Source organism: Pristiophorus japonicus, chromosome 4 (assembly GCF_044704955.1).
Source record: "Pristiophorus japonicus isolate sPriJap1 chromosome 4, sPriJap1.hap1, whole genome shotgun sequence".
Classification (NCBI taxonomy): Eukaryota; Metazoa; Chordata; class Chondrichthyes; family Pristiophoridae; genus Pristiophorus; species Pristiophorus japonicus.
Window position 1 is genome coordinate 302,651,463 of NC_091980.1, and position 23,276 is coordinate 302,674,738.

The following is a 23,276-nucleotide window of genomic DNA, read 5'->3' on the forward strand; positions in this document are numbered from 1 at the left end:
ATTGAGACTATGTCCCCTAGTTTTAGTTTCCCTTATGAATGGAAATATTCTCTCTGCATCCACCTTGTCGAGCCCCCTTGTTACCTTATATGTTTCGATAAGATCACCTCTCATTCTTCTGAACTCCAATGTGTATAGGCCCAACCTATCCTCATAAGTCAACCCCCTCATCTCGGGAATCAACCTAGTGAACCTTCTCTGAACAACCTCCAATGCAAGTATATCCGATGCCATCTTCCACCCCCTCGATTGAAGTTCAGGACTGGAACATCGGATCCTTCATTGAAACACCTGTGAACTCGTGGAAGCAAGTCATCCTCGTTCGAGGGACCGCCTATGATGATGGATCAGGAAGCCAAATGGAATGTTGGCCTTTATTGCAAGGGGGATAGAGTATAAAAGCAGAGAAGTCCTGCTAAAACTGTACAGGGTTTTGTTGAGGCCACACCTAGAGTACTGCGTACAGTTTTTGGTCTCCGTATTTAAGGAAGGTTCATACTTGCATTGGAGGTTGTTCAGAGAAGTTTCACTCGATTGATTCCGGAGATGAGGGGGTTGACTTATGAAGATAGTTTGAGTAGGTTGGGCTTACTTGCTGTTGGCAAGAGTCACTCCGTATAATGAAACCTCCAGGAATATGTCCAGAACTGGCAACCCTAGTGGTGCTCCGGCAGCATTCAAATACATTAGCGATGCACAACTTCCAGGCTTATATAGAAATAGCCCTTGGGCAAGGTAATGCAGTACTGCCAGTAGCTCTGGGGCTCCAATGTACCAGAGGAGGGGCGGGCGGGAGGGTGGGGGTGGGGAAGAGATAAAGAAGAGGCTTCAGGTTCCAAGTGGCTGTGCTGGTTCGCGGATTGTTTGAACACCCAGCAAAAAACTTGCCCGGGGAGGAAATCATTGGAATCTGCCATTTTTTAGATAGCTCAGTGAAGTTCGCCTCAACGTTGGTCAGATTTTTCTGAGTGTAACTTTGCTTTTGGTGCCGAGACAAGAAAAAAAAGGACTTTCTATTTTACAAAATGTTTTATGAAGAACAAAATTAAACTGCACCCCTCCCTACCATGGCGCTGATTAGAATCATAGAACATTATGGCACAGAAGGAGGCCATTCGTGTCTGCGCCGGCCGAAAAAGAGCGACCCAGCCTATGTTGCTGCTTCTGTATGCAGCAACAATCTGCCACCCCACACATTTTTATATAATAATTAAAAATACTATACATGAGGGCGGAATTGAAACTAGTTTAAAAGTCCTGCTGACAGGTTGCTTATAGAGCAACACCGGAACTAAACACGGCATGAGGCAAAAGATTAACATTGCAATTCCTGCTGCCCGTAGCCTAATAGCTCGATTCCGAGGGACTGCCTATGATGATGATGAACTCGCATCATAAGAACATAACAAATAACAGCAAGAGTAGGCCATATGGCCCTTTGAGCCTGCTCCGTCGTTCAATATCATGGCTGATTGTCTACCTCAACTCCACTTTCCCGCTCGATCCTATATCTCTTCATTTCCTTAGAGTCCAAAAATCTATTGGTCTCAGCCTTGAATATACTCAATAACCGAACATCCACAGCTCTTTGGGGCAGAGAATTCCAAAGATTCACAACCCTCTGAGTGAAGAAATTTCTCCTCACCCCTTACCCTGTGACTACGCCACTGAGTTCTGAACTCTACAGCCAGGGGAAACAACCTCTCAGCATCTACCTTGTCAATCCCCTCAGAATCCTATACGTTTCAATGAGATCACCTCTCATTCTTCTAAACTCCAGAGTATAGGCCCAATCTACTCAATCGCTCCTCATAGGAAAATCTTCTCATCCCAGGAATCAATCTAGTGGACCTTTGTTGCACCACCTCTAAGGCAATATATCCCTTCTCAGATAAAGAGACCAAAACTGTGCACAGTACGCTGGGTGTGGGTCTCACCAAAGCCCAGTATATTGCATTAAGACTTCATTACTCTTGAACACCAACGCCCTTGCAATAAAGGCCAACATGCCATTCATCTTCCAAATTGCTTGCTGTACTTGCATGCTAACTCTCTGTTTTCTGTACGAGGACACCTAAATCTCTCTGAACACCAACATATAATAATTTCTCACCATTTAAAAAAATATTCAGTTTTTTATTTTTCCTACCGAAGTGAATAACCTCACATTTCTCCACATTATACTCTATATGCCACCTTATTTCCCATTCATTTAACCTGTCTATATCCCTTTGTAAGCTCTCTGTTTCCACCTCACAGCTTACTTTCCTACCTAGCTTTGTATCGTCAGCAAAATTTGATACATTACATTTGGTCCTTTCATCTAAGTCATTAATATAGATTGTAAATAGTTGAGGCTCAAGCACTGATCCTTGTGGCACCCCACTAGTTACAGCCTGCCAACCGGAAAATTACCCATTATCCCTATTCTGTTTTCTGTTAACCAATCCTCTATCTATGCTAATATATTACCTTCAACCCCAGGAGCCCTTATCTTGCATAACAACCTTTTATGTGGCACCTCATCGATGTCCTTTTGGAAATCCAAAGATATTACATCCACTGTTTCCCTTTTATCCACTCTGACAGTTACCATCCTCAAAAACCTCTCAATTTTGTCAACATGGTTTTGTTAAACCATGTTAATTCTGCCTAATCATAGAAACATAGAAAATAGGTGCAGGAGTAGGCCATTCAGCCCTTCGAGCCTGCACCGCCATTCAATGAGTTCATGGTTGAACATGCAACTTCAGTACCCCATTCCTGCTTTCTCGCCATACCCCTTGATCCCCCTAGTAGTAAGGACTACTTCTAACTCCTTTTTGAATATATTTAGTGAATTGGCCTCAACAACTTCCTGTGGTAGAGAGTTCCACAGGTTCACCACTCTCTGGGTGAAGAAATTTCTCCTCATCTCGATCCTAAATGGCTTACCCCTTATCCTTAGACTGTGATCTCTGGTTCTGGACTTCCCCAACATTGGGAACATTCTTCCTGCATCTAACCTGTCTAAACCTGTCAGAAGTTTAAACGTTTCTATGAGATCCCCTCTCATTCTTCTGAACTCCAGTGAATACAAGCCCAGTTGATCCAGTCTTTCTTGATATGTCAGTCCCGCCATCCCGGGAATCAGTCTGGTGAACCTTCGCTGCACTCCCTCAACAGCAAGAATGTCCTTCCTCAAGTTAGGAGACCAAAACTGTACACAATACTCCAGGTGTGGCCTCACCAAGGCCCTGTACAACTGTAGCAACACCTCCCTGCCCCTGTACTCAAATCCCCTCACTATGAAGGCCAACATGCCATTTGCTTTCTTAATCGCCTGCTGTATCTGCATGCCAACCTTCAATGACTGATGTACCATGACACCCAGGTCTCGTTGCACCTCCCCTTTTCCTAATCTGTCACCATTCAAATAATAGTCTGTCTCTTTATTTTTACCACCAAAGTGGATAACCTCACATTTATCCACATTATACTTCATCTGCCATGCATTTGCCCTTGCATTTGAAAATATTATGATTTTCTAAAGTGCCCTGTTACCACTTCCTTAATAATGGATTCCAGTATTTTCTTGACGACTGATGTCAAGCTAGCAGGTCTGTATTCACCGTTTTTTCTCACCAGCCTTTCTTGAATAGCGGGGTTACATTTGCTACCTTCCAATCTGCTGGGACCATTTTAGAATCTGGGGATTTTTCGAAGATCACAACCACTATTTCTGCAGCCATCTCTTTTAGAATCTTAGGATGTAGGCTGTCAGGTCCAGGGGATCTGTCGGCTTTTAGTCTAATTAGTTTCTCAAGTACTTTTTCTCTATTGATATTTCATCTATTACCCCTGTGCTCGCTGCTCTACATTGGCTTTCTGTCTAGCAGTGCATCAAATTTAAAATTTTCACTCCATGGCCTCTCACCTCCCGATCACTGTAATCCCCTTCAGAGCTACCACGCTCCGACAACTCTGCGTTCCTCCAATTCTGCCATCTTGTGCACCCCCAACTTTCACCTCCCCACCATTGATGGCCATGCCTCTCTACCCCTCTCTTCCTTGAAGATGCTCCTTAAAACCTACCTCTTTGATCAGTCCGAATGTCTCCTTCTTTGACTCGGCGTTAATTTTTGTCTGATAATTTTCCTGTGATACACCTTGGGACGTTTTACTACATTAAAGGCGCTACATGAATGCAAGTTGTTGTTGTTTAAAACAAGAAATGTAAATTTCTGTCTGTCCTCAGTAGCAGCTCTGCTCAGGGAAGATGGTAAGGAAACAAAAACAAATATCAATATCAGGTCCATTCTAGAGATTAAACAAAGGCAGCGTGCCTGAAGTTGACTTTAATGAACCCACGTCACACTAGTACAAGCTAGTTTAGTTCATCAGAGCATCAGCTGCCGGGATGCCAGGAAGGACAAGCAAGACAAGAGATGGGAAGGGACAAACCCTAGATAACTCCTCGTCAGATAACGATCGAGGGAAATCTCTGGATATGGACTTGGCTGCTTGTCTAATATAGGAAACTACCCGGCAACAGCCGGTGGAGAGTTAACAATGCCCCTAACTTCGTAGGCTTCGAAGAAAGAAGCGCCAGAGATTAAACCAATGTAGACGTCGAGCATCTTACTGAAACAGTGAAATATGTACCCCAATCTCTCTCATCATGTGGTAGTCCCTTAGAGCAGGTTTACGCAGCACATCGCTGATGGGAATAAGGGTTTTCGTCATCCATGCTTTAAGGAGCCACCCGTTGCCAAGTCCAAAACCAAGAAAGAAAAAACGTGGGATTTATCACATCCCCATAAGATCTCAATGTGCTTTGAATTTTGAAGTGCAATCACTATTGTTTTGTAAATGCAAGTCTTTCTTTCTTTCAGAAAGTTCTGGATGGTGCACTCAAAAACATTAGATGGGTGGCAACCCTACAGTGCAGAAAAATCCCAAAGAGAATGGATGAATAAAATGGCAGGGGTTGGGGGTGGGGGAAGGAGTTCCTTTTTAAATAAAGTCATCCAATTTATATCAAGTTAAATGGATAATGACAGTATTGAGTAGTTTGCAAATCCACATCCACCACATCTTTTAAATGCCGGTTGTAGATAATCTGCAAATTTACAGCAGTAACACGTTGCTGTATGTTGGGAGATATCCAAACCTATAGCAAGCTCTGCAGTTCACCGCAGCTTGATTGAAGAGGGCTCCAAACCTGCAGCCAAACCGAGGAGAAGATGGGGCTTGACACTATTTGCCCTCGAGTTATCAACTTACATACAACTGTTCAAAATTGCTAAACTTCCATAATTTATTGCTGTTAATAGACATGTCAGTACAAAATTTCAAGAAGCGGTGGTCTTTAGTTGGCATTGTTAGTGGTACAACTGAGAGTCCAAGAAAGATGAAAGCAAGAACGATATACGTGCCTTTCATGACATTAAATTCCAACAAACTTACAAAGTAATCATTTTAACTATATTACCTTGCTTATATAGATTACATTACAGTAAGTTAGGGGTGCTGCCTGGAAGCAAACTCATGGGCCGAAAATGGCGGCCTCTCTGGGTGCGGACGATGCGTGCAAGCACCCGAAGAGGCCTCACAAATGCCGGTTCTTGGCGTGCAATGCGCACGCGCCGTGAACCGGCTTTTGTGATCTGTCAAAATTTCTTTTGGCAGATCCAACGCATCCCCACAGGAAGGACATCCGCGGGAGAGATTGGGCTATTTGCCCAGCGAATGTCCTTCAAACTCTTACACCTGGTAAAAGCAGCCGTATAGCCTACTTTTACCAGCGTAAGAGTTTTAAAACAGACAAATTAAATTTAATCACTCATTTTTTTATGGAAAAACCCTGTCCATTAAGGTAAGTTTATTCTTAACCCTATTAAAACACATTAAAACATTTTTAAAACATTTTTTTCTAAAATATTTAAGTACATTCAATTTCAATTAATTTTAAATATGTGAGGTGTTTTTTTATTTATTGTGTTGTGCTTCTTGTTTTAGGGGGGCTATTCTTAGAAAGTTGTTGAGGCCAGTTCGTTAGATACACTCAAAAGGGAGTTAGATGTGGCCCTTACGGCTAAAGGGATCAAGGGGTATGGAAAGAAAGCAGGAATGTGGTTCTGAGGTTGCATGATCAGCCATGATCACATTGAATGGTGGTGCAGGCTCGAAAGGCCGAATGGCCTACTCCTGCATCTATTTTCTATGTTTCTATGATAGTAATGGGAGCTCATAAAAACGGAGTTCCCATTATCAATGAGAATACTACACAGTGATTGGAGGTCCAGGCCCAAGTGATTCCTGGATACGAATACGTATCTGGAGGACATGTTCCCGTACGCTGCACAGCGAATTGAGGGTTCCGACCGGAATCCTACGTTCCTCTGGGACCACCAGGTATTTTCATTAAAAAATTTCGGATCGGAGGCGTTTGTCCGGAGGAAGCCTCCGACCGCAATTTCCCCCCCAATATTTTTCACTATTAAACTGACACAAGTTTGGCGTCTGGCTATTTGAGGTAAAACTGTGTAGATTGTTATACATACACTTTAATCGTGCCTGTTTAAATATGGGCTGTCCAGGAAAACCACAGCTAGGCACTCAAACCCATCTTCACCTCGATTCAGTTTAATAGGCTGTCGCGTTGACAATGACAAATTTAACAGACTTGTTGTCCCAGTGGATCCCAGTGGATCCAGGAACAGTTGGGTTATAGGGGCAAGAGTGAACATTCTCATCTGCCAATCTAATTTTCTCCCTTAATCATCCTGCCCTGAAGTGGTGATTGATGGGCCCAGCTAATGCCTCATCCAAGTGAATAATCTTCAGGAACTAGTCTGGTTAGGAAGCATCTGTGGGCTATTTGTTCATGGTGACAGGGGGAGGGGAAGAGAGAGAGAGAGAGAAGAGGAGACTTGTCCTTACCCAATGCCCACACATGTGCACTTACATAAGAACATAAGAAATAGGAGCAGGAGTAGGCCACATAGCCCCTTGAGCCTGCTCCGCCATTTAATAAGATCATGGCTGATCCGATCATGGACTCAGGTCCACTTCCCTGCCCGCTCTCCATAATCCCTTATTCCCTTATTGTTTAAGAAACCGTCTATTTCTGTCTTAAATTTATTCAATGTCCCAGCTTCCACAGCTTTGAGGCAGCGAATTCCACAGATCCACAACCCTCAGAGAAGAAATTTCCCCTCATCTCAGTTTTAAATGGGCGGCCCCTTATTCTAATATTATGCCCTCTAGTTCTAGTCTCCCCTATCAGTGGAAACATCCTCTCTGCATACACCTTGTCAAGCCCCCTCATAATCTTATAGGTTTCAATAAGATCACCTCTCATTCTTCTGAATTCCAATGAGTAGAGGCTCAACCTTTCATCATAAGTCAATCTCTGGAATCAACCTTGTGAACCTTCTCTGAACTGCCTCCAAAGCATGTATATCCTTTCGTAAATATGCAAACCAAAACTGCACGCAGTATTCCAGTGTGGCCTCACCAAAAACCTGTACAATTGTAGCAAGACTTCCCTGCTTTTACACTCCATCCCCTTTGCAATAAAGGCCAAGATTCCATTGGCCTTCCTGATCACTTATTGTACCTGCATACTATCCTTTTGTGTTTCATGCACAAGTACCCCCAGGTCCCGCTGTACTGCAGCACTTTGCAATCTTTCTCCATTTAAATAATAACTTGCTCTTTGATTTTTTCCTACAGTAGTTCCTGGATAATGATCACCTGAAGGACATTTCGGCTGGCTTCCTTCCTCCCCTCCCCCCTCCTTCCTCCTCCACCTCCATCATAGGAACATAGCAAATGTTAGATGAAAAAGTCTATCTAGTTTGCCTTCTACCATCCTGATATGATGATAATAGAGATGTTGACCAATCACAGCCATCAATCTCCATCACTGAGTCTACAACAGTCCCAGACATGAGGCGAGGAAAACCCCCAGTGGCGGGGAGCTTTGGAAATCATCGGTCCACAGTCCTCATAAGTGTGTTACACTTAACACATGTCACTCCTCATGTGCTATAGATCAAAATGTTATTTTCTGAAAGAAACCTATCCAATTTGCATTTGAATGAATCAACACTAACTGCTTCCACTGTGCTCCAGAGGAATACAGAGGTTAATGTTGGCACCCCTACACCATGTTGGTCGACAGCAGTTAATGCAGCATAACGTAGGGATGAAGTTCCTAGACTTTCCATATCAGTCGGGATCAGAACTGTCATGTATTCAACGATCATTGTAACCCGTATATAAGCTGACCTAAGTTGTACACCTTGAGAACACTGACCACAGGGAGCGAACTTGTCGGAGACACTCCTAACCTGGACTTTCCGGTATAAAAGGGGAAGCTCCACCCACCTTCAGTCTCTTGAGGTCTTGGTAATAAAAATAACTGGTCACAGAGTGACCTTCTCTCAAGTATGGGCCTCGTGTGCATTTATACTGTATAGTAAGGACATATAATTGGCGACGAGAAACTGGGATTTAAACCACGAGAGCATGGCCACGAGCAGCACAGAATAGAGGTACTGTGTTGGTGATGATTGGGGCGACTTTATTGAGAGACTACAGCAAAGTTTTGTCACTAAGGAATGGTTGGGACAGGATTCGGTCGACAAACGCAGGGCTCATCTCCTGACGGTTTGTGGATCCAGAACGTATTCCCTGATGAAGGACCTTCTAGCGCCAGAGAAGCCGGCGGACAAGACGTTCGAAGAGCCCAGTAAGTTGATCGGGGAACACCTTAAACCGGCGAGCAGCATGCACATGGCGAGACACCGGTGTTACACGCACCAGCGGCGAGAAGGGCAAAGCGTTCCAGACTTCATGGCAGATCTCCAGCGACTGGCGAGCCTATGTAAGTTCCCAGATGCATGCAGAGCAGAGATGCTGCGAGACTTCTTTATTGAGGGCATCGGGCACGCTGGGGTTTTCAGGAAACTGATTGAGACCAAAGACTTGACCTTGGAAGCGGTGGCTCTGATAGCCCAGATAATTATCTCAGGGGAGGAAGAGACCAGAATGATTTATGGCAAAAATCTTGGCTCAGATGCAGCAAACGATCAGAGAGTCAACATTGTTAACGCGGCACACAGTTCTCTAGGCAGACAAGGGCAATCGGACATGCCCCAGCATGCAGTCGAACCCAAAGCGAGACAATGGCTAGCTGAACGGTGATTCATGCCATCGCAATGGACAATGCGGCCAGTAATGGGGCCATCAACACCTCTTAATGCTGTGCTTAAGGACAGTTAGAGACAGTCAGAGATGATCGACTGTTAATGGACCTTTTGTTTCCAACAATGGGGCCTTCAGCTCATGCTAGAGGTGTGGAGGCAAACACCCAGCCAGAGCTTGCACGTATCAGTTTGGGATTCGTTCGGCCGCCGCAATCTTTCAACGAAATATGGAAAGCCTCCTCAAGTCGATTCCAAGGACGGTGGTTTTTTAAGACGACATCCTCATCATGGGTTGCGATACTGAAGAACACCTCCACAACCTGGAGGAGGTGCTATGCAGACTGGACTGGGTAGGGCTGCAACTGAAAAAGGCGAAGTGCGTCTTCTTAGCTCCAGAGGTAGAATTCCTGGGGAGGAGGGTAGCAGCAGACGGGATCAGACCTACTGCGTCCAAAACGGAAGTGATCCAGAGAGCACCCAGACCTCATAATACGACGGAGCTGCGTTCGTTCTTGGGGCTCCTGAACTATTTTGGCAACTTTCTTCCCAAATTGAGCACGCTGTTAGAGCCGCTACACGTGCTCCTACGCAAAGGTCGTGATTGTGTCGGGGGGTGGGGGGGGTGGGAGGACATACACACACAGCCAGGAAAGGGCTTTTAATAGAGCACGCAATTTGTTCTGCTCCAACAAACTATTAACGTTATATGACCCGTGTAAGAAACTTGTGTTAACGTGCAATGCGTCGTCCTATGGTGTGTGTTGCAGCATGTCAATGCCAAGGGTCAGTTACAGCCGGTAAGCTTATGCCTCCAGAAGTCTGTCCCAGGCAGAAAGGGGCTATGGCATGGTAGAAAAGGAGGTGCTCGCATGTGTATATGCGGTAAAGAAAATGCAACAGTACCTGTTTGGCAGGAAATTTGAGCTGGAGACAGGTCACAAACCCCTAACGTCCCTTTTGGCCGACAACAAGGTCATGAATGCGAATGCATCGGCCCGCATACAGAGGTGGGCACTTATGTTAGCCGCCTATGACTACACAATTCGGCACAGACCGGGCACTGAAAACTGTGCCGATGCACTCAGCAGGCTACCACTAGCCACCACTGAGGGGGCAACTGAGCATGATGCTGAGATGGTCATGGCTGTTGAAGCTTTTGAAAGCGAAGGCTCACCTGTGACAGCACGTAAGATTAAAGACTGGACAAACAAAGACCCGCTACTGTCTTTAGTTAAGAAATGTGTCCTGAATGGGGACTGGGCAACCACGTACAGGGCATGCCCTGAGGAGTTTATACCGTTTCATAGGCAAAAGAATGAACTCTCTATTCAGGCCGATTGCCAACTGTGGGGAAACCGAGTAGTCATGCCCCAAAAGGGCAGAGAGGTATTTATCAGAGAACTTCACAATGAGTACCCGGGCATTGTCAATATCCCTGTTTGGTGGCCAGGGATAGATGCAGACCTGGAACTTTGTGTTCGCAGGTGCAACACTTGTGCTCAGCTGGGCAACGCACCCAGGGAAGCCCCCCTTAGCCCCTGGTCCTGGCCTCCCAAGCCATGGTCACGCATCCATGTGGACTACGCAGGTCCTTTCATGGGAAAAATGTTTTTGGTTGTAGTAGTCGCCTACTCCAAATGGATTGAGTGTGCCATTTTAAATTCAAGCACATCCTCTGCCACGGTAGAAAGTCTATGGGCAATGTTCGCCGCCCATGGTCTACCGGACGTCTTGGTCAGCGACAATGGCCCGTGCTTCACAAGCACTGAATTCCAGGACTTCATGGCAGGCAATGGAATCAACCATGTCAGAACGGCACCGTTCAAGCCGGCCTCAAATGGCCGTGCAGTGCAGATAATCAAACAGGGGATGCTCAGAATCCAAGGGGGCTCCATACAAAGCAGCTTATCACACCTCCTGTTGGCCAATAGATCCCGACCACACTCGCTCACAGGGGTTCCACCCGCAGAGCTGCTAATGAAAAGGACGCTCAAAATCAGGTTATCCCTTATACACCCTACTATGAAAGAAATTGTTGAGAGCAGGTGTCAGTCACAATGTGACTACCATGACAGGAATGTGAGGGCGCGATGTATTGATGTCAATGACCCTGTTTTTGCCCTTAATTATGCTGCAGGGCCCATATGGCTTGCAGGCACTGTGATTGCCAAAGAGGGTGAATGATGTTTTGGTAGTTAAACTTACCCATGGACAAATCAGCTGCAAACTCGTGGATCAAACTAAAAGGAGGTTCAGCAACCCCATAGAAGAAGCAGAGGAAGAAGTCGACGTAGAGTTTACTCCACCACAGGTGACCGATCACCAGAACCAATTGGAGGAGAGCCCAGACACTGTGGGCAGTCCGGACAGGCCTGAGGCACCGCAAACAGCAGACACTCAGGCCAGCGCCCAACAACCGGAGCCCCAACTCAGGCGCTCTACAAGGGAGCGTAAACCACCAGAGAGATTTAACCTGTGATCCCAATAAGACTTTGGGAGGAGAGGTGATGGCATGTATTCAACTATCACTGTAACCCATGTATAAGCTGACCTAAGTTATACACCTTGAGAACATTGACCACAGGGGGCGAACTTGTGGGAGACACTCCTAACCTGGACTTTCTGGTATAAAAGGGGAAGCTCCACCCACCTTCAGTCTCTTGAGGTCTTGGTAATAAAGGTTACTGGTCACAGAGTGACCTTCTTTCAAGTATGGGGCTCATGTGCATTTATACTGTATAGTAAGGACATATCATGAACCACTGCAAGGATTTAGCTACGAAGCCATTGCGGTGCTTCCCAGAGAAAGTTGCAACAAAAATGAATGTAAAATGCTTGTGCTAGAAAGTACATTTCAGAGAAATGAGAATACGTTATATTGTCTCATTTAAAATAAACTAAAGCACACGATACCAAAGAATGGTACCATTCTATGATTCTATAGGGGATGGGCTGAATGGCCTCCTTCTGTGCCACATCATTCTATGATTTTGCCACTTTCATAAAAAGATCTCTCCTTGCCCAAGAAAATGCACAATTAACATAATAAACTGGCTTTATTTGTTACACTCTCGACGAGAAGTGATTTCAATAATAAAAAAGGATAAGAAGTGACCTTGATTGCAGTAGAACTGATGGGTCTGAACACACAAGGGACAGACTGATTATTGAAGAAAAGTAAAAGATGGCTATTATCTCTCAAAGAACAGAAGATAAATTGCATTTGTATAGCGCCTTTAATATGGAAAGGTGCTTCACAGAGAAGAAAAGGAGACCAAACAACAATACAATTGAAAAGAAAACCTATTGCTGAGGCCTTTGAGAAACTGATGGAATAGAAAATTGAAATGGAATGGCTTGTCAGATAGAATTCACAGTTAAACTCTTGTTAAAACAATAAAACATCTAACTGAAATAGAACTGAACATCAACAGTGTATACTTAGGGAACACAAAATCCATATGCACTACAATGTAGTGAGAGAGGTATATTCCCACTGCCTTACATTTTAAGTTACGCCAAGGGGCTATCACAATGAGCATGGCTCCCTCTGCCTAAATCTTCAAAAGGGGTCTGGGAATGTCTGGTGGAGGGAAGGCATCCAGGAATTTCTATCTTCAGATCAGAGCCTGTCCTACAACTACCCTGAAAGCTGGACCTCATGATCAGAATCAATGGAGTCTTTTGTTAGCAAACAGCTACATTTTGCATGGAGGAGCGGCAAGAGTTTGTAGAGGGAAGTGACCGGGGCCCAGGAGAGGCATGAGTTCAGGGCACAGAATAGCCGAGGGCCCAGGGGTAGCACGGACCTGCTCACATTGCGATATGTGTGTGCGCTAGGTCCGTGCAGCAGAGCTGGTCTCCAGTCGTCTTGGTTAATCCTTGCCACTGGACCAAGACCTAGCTCTGTCAAGCCCGTGGGGTGGCTGGTGTGCAACGGCCACCACACGTTAAAAAAATCCACACACAGGCATCTTCCACCCTTCAAGAGGTAGTCCAGGATCTGGAATATTAGGTCCTTCATTGAAACCCCTGTGAACTTAACCCTTTTTGGCGTGGAAGCAAGTCATCCTCGCTTCGAGGGCCTGCCGATGATGATGATGACATTTTCCATTCGATCTGCCAAGGAAGCAAATGATAGACCATGATTACCTGGAGCTGTAGCACCGTCCATACTGATAGATGCACAGCACATTCTTGCTGGAAGAACTCAACTGCCTTGCTTCAATCAGAGGTGACATCCAGTGGGAGCTCTACCAATTATGGCCCTTCAACCTGTGGTCTTTGGCTTAATTTTAATTCTCGAAATGTTGACCCTTCAACTTGGGTGTAAGCCTTGGGGCAGTGACAGCACTCTCACCTCTGAGTCAGAAAGGCCATGGGTTGAAGTCGCACTCCAGAGAATTGAGTACTAATCTAGGCCAACACTCTGCGTGCAGTACCGAGGTAGCATCATCATCGTCATCATAGGCAGTCCCTCAAAAGCGAGGAAGACTTGCTTCCACTCTAAAAGTGAGTTCTCAGGTGACTGAACAGTCCAATGCGGGAATTACAGTGTCTGTCACAGGTGGGACAGACAATGGTTGAAGGAAAGGGGGGGTGGGGAGCCTGGTCTGCCGCACGCTCCTTCCGCTGCCTTCGCTTGGTTCCTGCATGCTCTCGGCGATGAGATTCGAGGTGCTCAGCGCCTTCCCGGATGCTCTTCCTCCATTTTAGGCGGTCTTGGGCCAGGGATTCCCAGGTGCCGGTGGGGAAGTTGCACTTTATCAAGGAGGCTTTGAGGGTGTCCTTGAAAAGATTCCTCTGCCCACCTGGGGCTCGTTTGCCGTGTAGGAGTTCCGAGTAGAGCATTTGCTTAGGGAGTCTCGTGCCGGGCATGTGGACGATGTGGCTCACCCAACGGAGCTGGTTGGGTGTGGTCAGCTCTTCAATGTTGGGGATGTTGGCATGAGCGAGAACACTGACGTTGGTGCATCTTTCCTCCCAGTGGATTTGCAGAATCTTGCGGCGGCAGCGTTGGTGGTACTTCTCCAGGTGATTTGAGGTGTCTACTGTATATAGTCCACGTCTCTGAGCCGCACAGGAGGGCGGGTATCACTACTGCCTGTAGACCATAAGCTTGGTGCCAGATTTGAGGTTCTGGTCTTCAAACACTCTCTTCCTTAGGCGACCCGGAGCACTGCACTTGTCGGAGGTGCCATCTTTCGGATGAGACGTTGAATCGAGGCCCTGTCTTCCCTCTCAGGTGGATGTAAAATATCCCATGGCACTATTTCAAAGAAGTGTAGGGGAGCTCTCCCCAGTGTCCTGACCAATTTCTCCTCGCTGCATTCCTCCCTCGGCCTCTGCACCGTGACTTCTCATCCTCGGGGACTTCAATCTCCATCTCAATTCATCATCATGCTCTTTCCTCTGAGTTCATTACCCTCCTGCACTCCCTTAATTTCTCCCTCCATGTAAATTCCTCAACCCATTTTCACGGCCACCCCCCTTGACCTTGCAATCTCTCGTGGCCTCGCTATTCCAACCGTATCAATTAAAGATAAAGCACCATTTCCTTGTGTCGCTCTCGACCCATATCCCCCTTCCCCAATCCAAACCTACTTCCTCCTGTATCCTGCCCTGAAAAAAAACTCTCTCCAAATTCTCTTACAACTGCACTTATCAACTCAAAACTGTCCAACCTTTGGCCCTCTTTTAACAATGACATTTCTGCAGCCACCGATCTTCTCCACCACACTCTCACCGCCTCCTTTGATGCCCTAGTCCCTATCAAAATGATCACTCTCTCCCACGCTGGCCGTTCCCCCTGGCACAGCCCTCACCTTCGCTCCTTCAAGTCAAAAGGGCGCAGACTTGAACGGATGTGGCAGACAATTGGTTTAGCTATTCACTGCCGGATCTGGCTCGAACTCATAAAACGTTATCGGTTCTTACTCTTGTCTACAAAAACGCTCACTATTCCAGGATCATTCTGGAATGCAAAAATAACGCCCGGCTAATATTCTCTACTGCTAGCCATCTCCTTAAAGCCCTCTCCCGTCTCCACCACACTCTCCTCCAACAACAAGTGTGAGGAGCTCATGGACTTCTTTGTCTCAAAGATTGAGATCATTCGATCAGCTGCCTCTGCCCTCAGGGCCAAACTTCATCTGAGGCTCCCACCTGCCCTAGCCCTAAACTCACATCTTTCTCTAGTTTCTCTTTGATCTTCCCTCTTGATCTCTCCAAGCTCATCTTGTCCATGAGACCCACTTCCTGCTCCCTTGATCCTATTCCCACCAAACTGCTGACCATCCAACTTCCTTTTTTGGCTCCTATGTTAGCCGACATTGTTAACGGTTCTCTCTCCTGTCATCACCCCTCTCCTCAAAAAAAACAAGCCTTGACCCCACTTTGCTTGCTAGCTATCGCCCATTTCCCTTTCCTGTCCAAACTACTTGAACGTGTTGTCACCTCTCAAATCCGTGACCATTTTTCCATGAATTCAATGTTTGAATCCCTTCAATCTGATTTTCGTCCCTGTCACAGTTCCAAAACGGCTCTCATCAAAGTCACAAATGACATCCTTTGTGACTGTGACAAAGGTCAATTATCTCTCCTCGTCCTTAAGTACCGTCTGCAGCCTTTGACACAGTTGACCACGCCATCTCCTCCAACGCCTCTCCACCATTGTCCAGCTAGGTGGGACTGTACTCGCCTGGATCCATTCTAATCTATCCAATACTAGCCAGAAAATCTCCTGCAATGGCTTCACTTCCCACTCCCGCATCGTTACCTCTGATGTCCCCCAAGGATCTATCCTTGGTCCCCTCTTATTTCTCATCTATATGCCGCCCCTTGGAGATATCATCCGAAAACACGGAGTCAGTTTCCACATGTACGCTGACGACACCCAGCTCTATCTCTCCACCACTTCTCTCGACCCCTGCTTGGTATCTAAATTGTCACATTGCTTGTCCGACAACCAGTATTGGATGAGCAGAAATCTTCTACAATTAAATATTGGGAAGACCGAAGCCATCATCTTTGGTCCTCACCACGAACTGCATTCCCTAGCTACCGACTCCATCCCTCTCCCCAGCCTCTATCTGAGGCTCAACCAGACTGGCATCATATGTGACCCTGAAATGAATTTCTGGCCACATATCCGTGGCATAACTAAGACCATCTTTTTCCACCTACCTAACTTTGCCTGCCTCTGCCCCTGCCTCAGCTCTTCTGCTGCAGAAACCCTCAGTCATGCCTTTGCTACCTGTAGACTTGACTACTCCAACTCACTCCTGGCCAGCCTCCCACATTCCACACTACGTAAACTTGAGGTCATCCAAAACTCAGCAGCCCGTGTCCTAACTCGCACCAAGTCATGATCACCATCACCCCTATGCTTTCTGATCTACATTGGCTCCCAGTTAAACAACGGCTCGATTTCAAAATTCTCATCCTTGTTTATAAATCATTCCATGGACTCGCCCCTCCCCATCTCTGTAATCTCCTCCAACCCCACAACTCCACAAGACGTCTGTGCTCCTCAAATTCTGCCCTCTTGAACATCCCTCATTATAACTGCTCAGCCATCGGTGGCCATGCCTTCAGCTTTTTGGGCCCTAAGCTCTGGAACTCCGTCCCTAAACCTCTCATCCTCTCTATATCTCTTTCCTCCTTTAAGAGGCTCCTTAAAACCTGCCTCTTTAACCAAGTTTTTGGTCATCTACCTTAATTTCTTCCTTTGTGCCTCGGTGTTAAATTTATCTGTTTTGTCTTGTCACACTGTTGTGAAGCGCCTTGGGACATTTTACTACGTTAAAGGAGCTGTATAAATAAAAGTTATTATTATTAATATTTATCCCGCAACCAATATCGAAGAAACAGATTATAAAATCATAGAAACATTACGACACAGGAGGCCATTTAACCCATCGTGTCTGTGCTGGTCAAAAAGGAGCTACCCAGCCTAATCCCACCTTCCAGCACTAGATCCGTAGCCCTGTAGATAACGGCACTTTAAGTGCACATCCAAGTACCGTTAAATGTGATGAGGGTTTCTGCCTCTACCATCCTTTCAGGCAGTGAGTTCCAGACTCCCACCACCCTCTGGGTGAAGAAATATTTCCTCAAGTCCCCTCTAATCCTTCTACCAACTACTTTAAATCTATGACCCCTGGTTATTGACCCCTCTGCTAAGAGAAATAGGTCCTTCCTATCCACTCTCTCTGGGCCCCTCATAAATTTATTTGTATTGCAAAAATGGCCACCGTGCTCCACCCTTTGTCAATGATTGGTCCCCTTGGAGGATAAGCCACACCCTGAAGTTTCACAGGAGTGTGTAACTGGAACCGCCCATCCCAAGGTCTCACTGACTTTGCAAATTGTAACTTGATCCACTTCGACTTCCTGAAGTGACAGAGGACAGAGCTCCCCAGAAGACAGCAAGGGCCAGCCAAAGTGCCTTACCCCAGTCCAAGTGCATGCCTCCTCCAGCCGAAGTGCCTTACCCCGGCGCAAGAGCATCCTTCCCCCACCTCATCCCACCATAGATGGGGCAGGCATTGTGTACGGATTGTTAACAGGTTTACTGGGTAGGAAGTGAATAGTGACAGTGTCGTGACTTCTGGATATCATCCACTCCAACAATGTCCCTTGTAGGGCGTTGGAAGAACGTGATCCATCTTCCCAGAGTTCCCTCTTTCCACTTCGACTGCTCCCCCTCCACCCCCCAGCCTCTGTCTTTCCCCCTCCCCCAGCCTCTCTCTCTCATTCTCCGCCCCCCCCAGCCTCTCTCTCTCACTCTCCCTCCTCCCCCAGCGCCTCTCTCACTCCCCCACAGCCTCTCTCTCTCTCGCTCTCTCTCCCCTCCACCCAGCTTCTCTCTCTCTCTCCCTCTCCCCCGTCTTTCTCTCTCTCTCCCTCTCCCCCAGTCTCTCTCTCTCTCTCCCCCAGTCTCTCTCTCTCTCTCCCTCTCCCCCAGTCTCTCTCTCTCCCTCTCCCCCAGTCTCTCTCTCTCCCTCTCCCCCAGTCTCTCTCTCTCCCTCTCCCCCAGTCTCTCTCTCTCCCTCTCCCCCAGTCTCTCTCTCTCCCTCTCCCCCAGTCTCTCTCTCTCTCTCTCCCTCTCCCTCAGTCTCTCTCTCTCTTCCCCAGTCTCTCTCTCTCCCTCTCCCCCAGTCTCTCTCTCTCCCCCAGTCTCTCTCTCTCTCCCTCTCCTCCAGTCTCTCTCCCCCCCAGCCTCTCTCCCTCTCCCTCACCCCCCCAGCCTCTCTCTCGCTCCCCCCCCAGCCTCTCTCTCTCTCTCTCTTCCCCAGTCTCTCTCTCTCCCTCTCCCCCAGTCTCTCTCTCTCCCCCAGTCTCTCTCTCTCTCCCCCTCCTCCAGTCTCTCTCCCCCCCAGCCTCTCTCCCTCTCCCTCACCCCCCCAGCCTCTCTCTCGCTCCCCCCCCCAGCCTCTCTCTCTCTCTCTCTTCCCCAGTCTCTCTCTCTCCCTCTCCCCCAGTCTCTCTCTCTCCCTCTCCTCCAGTCTCTCTCCCCCCCAGCCTCTCTCCCTCTCCCCCCCCCCCCACCAGCCTCTCTCTCTCCCTCTCCCGCCAGCCTCTCTCTCACATTCTCGGCCCCCCGCCGCTTCTCTGCTCGCCCCAAGCCCACCGCTCTCAAGGGGGGAAGAGAGTCGGGGGTGTTTGGGGGGGGGGGGGGGGGGGAGGGGAAAGAGGGAAGAGGGTCGGGGCCTGAGCGGGTGAAGAGAGTCGGGGCCTCTAATCCTGCTTCTTAGCACCACGTGCAGGGAATGATTCAGCCGAGAAGGGGGAGGGGGGACGGGCAGAGCTTGACGGTGGTGGGGTGGGCTTAGCAGACCCATGGATGTCAAAAAAAGTGCAGGACAAATAGCTACACTGTCATTTTATACACCTCAATTAAATCTCCCCTCAGCCTCCTCTGTTCCAAGGAAAACAACTACACCCCTATCCATTCTTTCCTCATAACTAAAGTTTTCCAGTCCTGGCAATATCCTCATAAATCTCCTCTGCACCCATCCAATCACACCCTTCCTGTAATGTGGTGACCAGAACTGCACGCAGTACTCAAGCTGTGGCTTAGCTAGTGTTGTATATAGTTCAAGCATAACTTCCCTGCTCTGGTATTCTATGCCTCGGCTAATAAAGGAAAGCATTCCGTATGCTATTAAACTACCTTATCGACCTGTCCTGCTAATCTGATTATCTGGTCATTACCTCATTGCTGTTTGTGGGACCTTGCTGTGCGCCTCAAATTAGAATAACGACTACATTTCAAAATTACTTCATTGGCTGTAAAGCGCTTTGGGACATCCTGATGTTGTTAAAAGCACGATGTAAACAGTCCTTTCTTTCTTTTACTCCAAAAATGCATCTGTGGGAGAAATTCTAATGACTACCTTTGGGGATGATTTCTGAGATAAGACTAAGCCTGTAAACTTTTAGTGGTCATCATTGACACTTTTATGTTTTAAATCATTGAGTCGGGTCCAACAAATCCTGGAACCCCGTCACCAGGAAAGGGTCAACAACATCGATCCAATCAGTTGAAAGCAAATTGACATCACCTGACATGTGAAAGACAAGGAAAGTGAGTCGCTTCTCGGCCTTTTGGCTAAGATCATGCGTAACTGACCTGACAGGGGAGTAACCATGACCAGAAAGTGGTTCTCCCTGGACCAGGAAGGTGGTTCTCCTATGCTTTTTGGAAATAGGAGGTGGGTGGGGTAGCTTGACCCATCCACCTCCACGGAGGTGTGTGGGGGGGGGGGGCACACACACACACACACACACACACCACACACACACACACCACACACACCCACACACACACACCCACACACACACACCTCCATGGAACCTGGTATTGCAGTACTTCCAGGAACGGTGCAGTGGCTCTAGGCCTTTTGGTTAAGAGCATTGGCGCAGAGTGATCCTTGATGTGTGCAAGGTGACCTCTGGCGTTTGTAATCTGACAAGATGATCTGACAAAGAATTGGAAAGATTGGCAACGAATAAATAAATAAAGTAAGAAATCTTGCCTCGGTCTACCCATTTGGAAGTGTTTTTCTTTCAAGATCCTTTGACAGAAAATTTTCATCATGGCCTGAGGTAAGGCCTGGTATGGGTTGGTATAAAAGCTAAGGACCTTGCGACATTCTGACGTCACTTTACACATTTAAGTTGCCGATTTTCCTCCCATTGGCAACTCAGGCTGTAGTTCAGTAGATACAAAGTTTAAATAAAGGAAGGAAAATTTGCATCGCATTTTATTTTAATTAAACAATCACTGTTGCCTTTAAGATTTACCCCCCACCCCTTAACGAGGCCAAGAGTAATGATAGTGAAAAGCAGTTTTGCTGATGTGACAGAATTGGCCCGTTGCAGTCACGGCCTTACTGATTTGAAACGCGAAGAGAAGTTCCCAAGGGACGGAGCAAATGTACTGCATCATTTCCTCACAGACACCCATCGTGCAAATCCCCTGCCATACATCACCTTTCCAGTTCGACAGAGTGTTGCTTCCTGCTCATTTACTAAGGAATCACACTTTAATAACTCTAATTTTCTCTCTTAAAAAGTAAAGCAATTTTAGTAATTTTAAAAAAGGTAGGGAAACCATTCAAATTCCATTGACAGTACTTTTAGCTCAGCCAATGCAGGTCAACTGAGGTAAGGCTCTATTTTTTGTCCACATTTCTCACTTGGCTTTTAGGCTACTCTAGTAAAAGTTTTACTCACATTATATCGTACCTGCAACGCTCTCATTTCTTCATCCTTCTGACACATCTTTTGCAGTAACTCTGTTAAAGGATAATATGGAATATTAATTTTAGGATCGCAAGTACATACATTCTTACATCATCACTTAGCATGTTTCTTTTATGACTATTGCAATCATCAACTTGAGCTCATCCAAAACTCTTCCACCCATATCCTAACTCGCACCAAGTCTCCTTCACCCAGCCTCACATTTAAACTTCTCATCCTCCTGTTCAAATCCCTCCGTGGCCCCGCTCCTCCCCATCTCTGTAATCTCCTCCAAGCCTACAACCCCCTTTGAGATCTCCAATTCTGGCCTCGCACGCATCCCGATTTTCATCGCTCCACCATTGGCGGACATGCTTTCAGCTGTCAAGTCCCAAGCTCTGGAATTCCCTCCCTAAACCTCTCCGCGCTACACCTCACTCTCCTCCTTTAAGACGCTCCTTAAACTTATCTCTTTGACCTAGCTTTTGGTCACCCGTCCTAATATCTCCTTATGTCAAATTTCATTTGATAACACTCCTATGAAGCGCCTAGGGACATTTCACTACGTTAAAGGCGCTATATAAATGCAAGTTGTTATTGTTGTTTTTACATCGTCCTAAAGTGTCCATTTGCTATGCTCAGAGTTAGAAAGCATCAGGTTACTTACGCTACATCACGTTAGCTGGTGAAACCAGAAGTATCTGCCAGCCAACCAAGATGCAGAGTGACACTATCACTTGCATCAACACAATCTACATGGGAGGAGTGGGTTTTTTGGATGCACTGATTCTGTCTGATGGGCTGGTGATCATCCTTACTCCTGCTTTTGGTGTTGTGCGAAAATTATTCCACAGTGTTTCTCAACTTCAAAGCAAGCATTCAGCTTAGGAATCTCACTATGCACTAATGAAATGAATGCTAGGTGTGTGTTGTGACATTGGGGAAGATTATAAGAGTTCGTGTTCCTGGCGAAGAGATTCCTCCAAACAGGAGCGTGCATCGAGAATTCCTGCGTGGAATGCAGTGCGCCCGGCTAATGTGCTGCATGAATTTCTGATCTGAATGAATCATCATCATCATATAGGCGGTTCCTCGAACGAGGATGACTTGCTTCCACGAGTTCACAGGTGTTTCGATGAAGGACCTGATATTCCAGTCCTGAACTCCAATTGAAGAGGTGGAAGATGCCTGTGTGTGGATTTTTTTAACGTGTGGTGACCGTTGCACACCAGCCAGCACACGGGCTTGACAGAGCTAGGCCTTTATCCAGTGGCAAGGATTAACCAGGACGACTGGAGACCTGCTCTGCTGCACGGACCTAGTGCGCACACACATCGCAGTGTGGGCTGGTCCGTGCTGCCCTGGGCCCTCGGACCTTCTAGGCCCCGTACCCTCATCTGTCGCACCTCCGCCACGATCTCTCACCGCTCCTCCGCCACAAACATTCACCACATCTCGCCACAAACACTCGCCGCTCATCCGCCCCGACCTTCCCACTCCTCTGTACCTGGGCCCTGCCGATGTTTCTGCCCACGCTCCAAAACAGCGACCAGGGTTTTGATGACGTCACCCTGTCGCCCATCTCAAAATCGTCGCATACTTGGAGCAGCTCGTGCTGGAGGTTGAAGTGGTATGCCGCTCCAGCTCTTTTATAGTTTGACCTGCGGAGCTATTCTCTCCCAGGTCGGGGGGAGGCACGAATGAATAGAACAATAGGGAGGCCACAAACTGGGTGTACTGACTTCACGCTCAAATTCCTACTATGGACATACAAAAATTGACGGGCAGGAAAAGACCAGCCGGTCCATCAAACCTGCACCACACCATGATGGCCGGAGCATCTTAACTAGGTGCTTCCGCCCCCTCCCCCCACCGTCCCATCACACAAAGCTTTGCGCTGGGAGAATTAAATTATAACATTTAGTCGATATCTAATTCAGTTTTTCCTCATCTCTTCCTCCCGCACTGTGGTTTAAAACAACAGAATTTAATCTCTAAGACATGGATTTGAATCCAGCCCAGGCCAACGAGATTAAATCTCCCGTCTCCACTGGCTGTTAGGCTCTTGAAGTAAATGTTTGGGAACTATCCAACCAGTCCATCAAAAAGTTCATGGCGTAAAGTTGGTCATAACTGGCACCATTTTGGTCATTTTGTTTCAGACAGATGGCTGGTGTGGAAAATGGAAAGGTCAGACTGGTAAAACGGATGGTCCTCTTTTGAGCTGGAAGTGAAAGCACAATGATACAAGCTGTGCATGAAAGAGAAGGAACTTGTATTTACACAGCAGCTTATGTTCTCAGGACTCCAACGTGTTGCACAGCCAAT

At 47.0% G+C, this 23,276-nt stretch overlaps 1 protein-coding gene across 10 annotated transcripts in view; it reads right to left on the reverse strand.

Annotated features, from left to right (window-relative positions):
- LOC139263485 (centrosomal protein of 128 kDa-like) overlaps nucleotides 1-23,276 on the reverse strand; it is a 519,582-nt gene that overhangs the window by 58,476 nt on the left and 437,830 nt on the right. For 7 of the 10 annotated variants that reach the window (XM_070879630.1, XM_070879634.1, XM_070879631.1 and 4 more), the window contains one exon: nucleotides 20,940-21,001. In XM_070879630.1, coding sequence (XP_070735731.1) covers nucleotides 20,940-21,001 — 62 coding nt within the window. The remainder of the gene's footprint in view (nucleotides 1-20,939; nucleotides 21,002-23,276) is intronic. The other 3 variants (XM_070879635.1, XM_070879632.1, XM_070879629.1) reach the window with 1 other exon arrangement.